We start from the raw sequence: 6160 nt of genomic DNA, 5'->3' as shown, positions 1-6160 counted from the left end.
GTCGAGTCAGAGCCTTACTGGGGGGCTTGGCGTCGGGTCAGAGTCTTACTGGGGGCTTGGCGTCGGGACAAAGCCTTACTGGGGGCTTGGCGTCGAGTCAGAGCCTTACTGGGGGCTTGGCGTCGGGTCAGAGTCTTACTGGTGGCTTGGCGTCGGGACAAAGCCTTACTGGTGGCTTGGCGTCGGGACAAAGCCTTACTGGTGGCTTGGCGTCGGGACAAAGCCTTACTGGTGGCTTGGCGTCGGGACAAAGCCTTACTGGTGGCTTGGCGTCGGGACAAAGCCTTACTGGGGGAATTGCTCCTTTCTTTCTCTTGTCCTTACTACTACTTTGTTATTTCTTCCTTATTTGGCGCACTGTTTTTCTCTTTCACGACCCTCGCTCCTTCGCCCCTCTCCATGACCCTGTGCCCCATGGCCCTCCCACCCATGGCCCTCCCACCAATGGCCCTCCCACCCATGGCCCTCCCACCCATGGCCCTCCCACCCATGGCCCTCCCACCCATGGCCCTCCCACCCATGGCCCTCCCACCCATGGCCCTCCCACCCATGGCCCTCCCACCCATGGCCCTCCCACCCATGGCCCTCCCACCCATGGCCCTCCCACCCATGGCCCTCCCACCCATGGCCCTCCCACCCATGGCCCTCCCACCCATGGCCCTCCCACCCATGGCCCTCCCACCCATGGCCCTCCCACCCATGGCCCTCCCACCCATGGCCCTCCCACCCATGGCCCTCCCACCCATGGCCCTCCCACCAATGGCCCTCCCACCAATGGCCCTCCCACCAATGGCCCTCCCACCAATGGCCCTCCCACCAATGGCCCTCCCACCAATGGCCCTCCCACCAATGGCCCTCCCACCAATGGCCCTCCCACCCATGGCCCTCCCACCCATGGCCCTCCCACCCATGGCCCTCCCACCCATGGCCCTCCCACCCATGGCCCTCCCACCAATTTCCCTCCCACCCATGGCCCTCCCACCCATGGCCCTCCCACCCATGGCCCTCCCACCCATGGCCCTCCCACCCATGGCCCTCCCACCCATGGCCCTCCCACCCATGGCCCTCCCACCCATGGCCCTCCCACCCATGGCCCTCCCACCCATGGCCCTCCCACCAATGGCCCTCCCACCAATGGCCCTCCCACCAATGGCCCTCCCACCAATGGCCCTCCCACCAATGGCCCTCCCACCAATGGCCCTCCCACCAATGGCCCTCCCACCAATGGCCCTCCCACCCATGGCCCTCCCACCCATGGCCCTCCCACCCATGGCCCTCCCACCCATGGCCCTCTCACTGTAACACACTTCCTCGATCCTTCTCCACCCTTCCGGCTCACTCTAATCTCCCTCTCCTGGCTCTTACAGAGCAAGTGGACTTGTTCAACTTTTTCCATTCCCTAAACGGCTTACTCTATGTATTGCGATTTACCCAGTGCTCGAGGCGCGGGCGTCGGGGAGCAGGGTTCGTCTCAAAGGAAGCGTCTCTCTGATTCTAGTCGGGAAGTGGTGAGTTGCAAGTTTAAAACTCATGGATAGAGTGACTCTTGGATTGAGTGAAGGGGAAGCCACTCACTCTCTTTGTCGTCTAGAGAGTGCACTTGGGCACACGGCCGGATTGTGACGTTCGTACAGAGGAAAGTGTTTGTGATGGTACAAGGTGGTGGTTCTCTCCGAGTGCACTAGGTACTAATTCCAAGCTGGAACGCCACTATGTGTCTCCCTTTTACATGCATACCTTAGTTTGAGTCATTGAAATAACATCGTCAATGTTTTCAGGAAAACGATTAAAGCAAAAATTCGTTAATACAAATTGAGGCAAGAGATATGAAGTAAGAGATGCAAAGTGAAATAAGCAAATTGAAGTAGATATAAGATGAAGAAAGACATATGAAGTGAGGGGAAACAATAGACAGATAAATACATCTCTCCGCACAGTTAGACTGAGATAAACATCTTCACAAAAGAACAAACAAAACACACACACAGACAAATTTACCTACCTAAAGTTTTCAGTGAGAATTTGACAAGTTGGGAATCGAACGAGCACTCATGACTTCTGTTGTTTGACAGCTTGCCAAAGTCCTCTTGTTTCTTCTTTTTACAACTTGTTCAAGCGTCTACTCTATCATTTTGTTCAGTCGACAGTGACCGAAGTGTTAAAAAAAAAAAAAAAAAAAAGATCTATGATAGACACTGATGATCAGAAGCGAGACGACACACACACATTAACTATGTACTGTATGCAATAGCTGAAATGATTGACGCAATGGATCAAAAGACACTGACATGTACAACAGGGCGAGTCTGGCTCTCAACTTGCATCTCAAAACACAGACGATTCCGAAAATTGGATTCTGGGACTTAGAACAAATATTTAATGAGCAAGTCGAACTTTAAGATGTATGACCTTGAAAGTTTCATAAAAAAGTATTTGAAATATTTGATATATATATATATATATATATATATATATATATATATATATATATATATATATATAATTATAATGAATGGTCCTTTTCTTCTTGTATGTTTGAGCTGATCTGATGCACCATAATTCTGTATAAGGAACATTCTCCAGCTGAGTACATATATGTGTCTGATTAATGACTAACAATATATAACAAATTATAAAATTATATATCTGTATAAATTAATTTGTATATGTTAATTTTGTTCAAAATCTCTAATCTCCGAAAGTTCTTCACCGATTGCTTTGCAATTTTGACAACGTTCCATTCGAATACGCGCATCCTTGTATATACCTACTATATACATGCCAAATTGACATGTAACACTATGTATTTTTTTTTTTACTGTGTTTATCATGTGAAGGAATGGTCGGGAGGACGAAGAGACGGAGGAGGAGGGGGGGGGGGGGGGAATGGTGGGGAGGATTAGGCGATGGGAGAGTGGGGAACGGTGGGAAGGACGAGGGGATGGGGATGTATTGGATGGTGGGGAGGATGAGGGAACGAGGTTGAGGGGAAAGGTGGAGAAGACGAGGGGACGGGGAAGTGGGGAATGGTCTGGAGGACTCGGCCAAGCGTTGCTGTGGCTCAGCAACCCAGCAGCCACAGCAGCCCTCCCCCACCATCCCCCACTCCCGTCCCCCTCGTCTTCCCCACCATTCCCCACTCCCTAGTCCGTTGCATTCCCAAATGATCTGTTGTTCCCATTAGAAAAAATGGAACATCATCTTGAGGTTATCTTGAGATGATTTCGGGGCTTTAGTGTCCCCGCGGCCCGGTCCTCGACCAGGCCTCCACCCCCAGGAAGCAGCCCGTGACAGCTGACTAACACCCAGGTACCTATTTTACTGCTAGGTAACAGGGGCATTCAGGGTGAAAGAAACTTTAGCCCATTTGTTTCTGCCTCGTGCAGGAATCGAACCCGCGCCACAGAAGAGTCCTGCGCGCTATCCACCAGGTTACGAGGGCCCCATCAGATCATTAGGTGTTCCCATCACTGAAAAATAAGAACAGTTATAAACGAAATGAAAAAACAATGAAACAATAAAAAAACTATACTCACGAAATGAACGGTATGGTAAACAACACAGCTCAATTCCAACACAGTGTCACACAAAATAATTAAATAAAAATGAAAATAAATATTAATCTATGAAAACTTTTTCAATGCAATCGGAAACACTGAAATGGATTCGTGCCATATAATTATGTTATATGTAACATATAACATAGCGTGTGTGTTGCTTTTACGTGAAACAGATGGTGCTATTTTTCTAAAAACATGTTTTTACATGTCACATGTGTGGCATCTATATAGTAGGTATATAAAAACACGCTCGTATGTGAATGGAATATTTTGTTAAAATTTCAAAGCAATCGGTGAAAATTTTTCGGAGATTAGCGATTTTGAACAAACGAACATATACATTTATATATATACTAGCAGTACCCGGCCACGCGTTGCCGTGGCTCGAGCAACGAATGTACGTTGCTGAGCCACTGCAACCTTCACTGCCCCGCAGTCCTTCCTACCATTTCCTTCTCACCCGTCTCCGCGGCCTCCCCACCATTCCCTACTCCACCGTCCCCTCGTCCTCCCCACCATTCCTCACTCCCCTATCGCCTCTTTCTCCCCACCATGCCCCACTCCCCTGTCCCTTTGTCCTCCCCCACCATTCTCCATTCCCCCATCCCCTCGTCCCCACCATCCCGAACTCCCCAGTCCCCTTGTCCTTCTCCACCATTACCCCCCTCCCATGTCCCCTTGTCCTTCTCCACCATTACCCCCCTCCCATGTCCCCTTGTCCTTCTCCACCATTACCCCCCTCCCATGTCCCCTTGTCCTTCTCCACCATTACCCCCCTCCCATGTCCCCTCATCCTCCCCACCATCTCTCACTTCCGTCCCCTCGTCATCCCCTCCATTCCCCACTCCCTCGTCCGATGCCTTCCCAAATGGTCTGATGATCATCAGAAAATTGGGAACATCAAGTGATCTGATGTTCCCATCAATGAAATAAGAAAAATAGTTAAAAAAATTAAAATATGAAAAAATAAAAAAATAAACTATACTCACGAAACGAACGGTATGGTAAACAACACAGCTCAATTCCAACACAATTCACACAAAATAATTATATCAGAATCTATGAAAATTCAATTTATCAATGCAATCAGAAACATTGAAATGGATTTGCAACATATTTAGTATAGCATGTGTGTTGCTCTTACATGCAACAGATGGCGCTGTTTTTCAAGAAGAGCATAGTTTTACCTATCACAGGTGTGGGATCTGAACTTGTACTTACATAATGAACGGTATGGTAAACAACACAGCTCAATTCCAACACAATGTCACAAAAATAATTCATTAAAAAAATCAAATAAATCGGAATCTATGAAAGTATAATATATCAATGCAATCGGAAACATTGAAATGGAATTCGTGACATATTTAGTATAGCGTGCATGTTGCTATTATGTGCAACACATGACGCTGTTTTTCAAAAAACGCATGTTTTTGCCTGTCAGAGGGATGGCATCTATATAGTAGGTATATAAAAAGAGGAGCCTATTCGAATGCCACGTTGTGTCAGAATTTCAAAGCAATCGGTGAAGAACTTTCGGAGATTACAGTGTGTGTTGCTCCTACGTCCAACAGATGGCGCTGTTTTTCAAAAAAAGTGTTCTTTTTCCTGTCACAGGTGAGGCATGTATATAGTAGATATATAAAATAACGCGCCTATTCGAATGCAACGTTGTGTCAAAATTTCAAAGCAATCGGTAAAGAGGTTTCGAAGATTTCCCTCACATGAAAAACAGTTTTTCAGAAAAAAACATTTTTTTTTACCGTCACAGACGTGACATCTATATTGTATGTAAAAACCTGTTCGGGTGTGAATGGAACAGTGTGTAAAACTTTCAAAGCAATCGGTGAAGAACTTTCGGAAATTAGCGATTTTGAACAAACGAACATTTCCATTTTTATTTATATAGACTAGCAGTACCCGGCTACGCATTGCTGTGGCTTGGCCACGCGTTTCTGTGGCTCAGCAACGCAACGGTCAACGTTGCTGTGGCTTCTCTAACGGTTATGTTGAAGATGTCATAAAAAGAAAGATGAAACGCTATGCAACCTCTGAAGAGTCAACACAACACATTAGGCTGTTTTACAGGAACTTCTTTTCGACGGCTCATAAAACTGAAGTAAGTGTCCTGAAAGATAGTTAATAGGAACGTTATCCCCACTGACAAAAATCAGAAAATACAATTTACGATTTACTATGAAACTAAAAAAAGGCCAACCTTCTCATGAAAAACTCCCCAGACACCAAACAGAATGCCTTGAAGGAAACCAACGTCGTCTATGCCTTCAAATGCCTACTTGGGGACTGTAAGCCCCAAAGAACTTAGTATATAGGCAAGACAACAACGTCTCTTTCCAGGCGATTAATAATGCACAAATTATATGTTCCTTGATGGAGCCTTTTCAGGGCTTCACCCAGGAACATATAATCTCTTCTCACAACCAGACCATCACCAGAGAAATATTAACAAACAACACAGAAATCATCGATAGATACAGCGATAGCAGGCGGCTCGACATCAGCGAGGCACTAATCATCAAAGAGTCCACACCAGCAATCAACAGCCAAATAACGCCTAACTACATTCTACTCTTTTCAAG

At 46.8% G+C, this 6160-nt stretch overlaps 1 protein-coding gene across 1 annotated transcript; it reads left to right on the top strand.

The window, feature by feature from the left end:
• The first annotated feature begins 414 nt into the window (after positions 1-414).
• On the top strand, positions 415-1302 carry LOC138351114 (proline-rich protein 36-like). Its single transcript, XM_069302743.1, has one exon. It carries the CDS (start codon positions 415-417, stop codon positions 1300-1302), a length of 888 nt encoding a protein of 295 aa, XP_069158844.1.
• The last annotated feature ends 4858 nt before the right edge of the window (positions 1303-6160 follow it).

The sequence above is a fragment of the Procambarus clarkii genome, chromosome 48 (assembly GCF_040958095.1).
Source record: "Procambarus clarkii isolate CNS0578487 chromosome 48, FALCON_Pclarkii_2.0, whole genome shotgun sequence".
Lineage (NCBI taxonomy): Eukaryota > Metazoa > Arthropoda > Malacostraca > Decapoda > Cambaridae > Procambarus > Procambarus clarkii.
The sequence above is the reverse complement of the archived record's forward strand: the minus strand, read 5'-3'. Positions and strand labels throughout refer to the sequence as shown.

Excerpts from the sequence above, each read along its gene's own strand:
- LOC138351114 (XM_069302743.1), top strand. The coding sequence starts at position 415 with ATGGCCCTCCCACCCATGGCCCTCCCACCAATGGCCCTCCCACCCATG.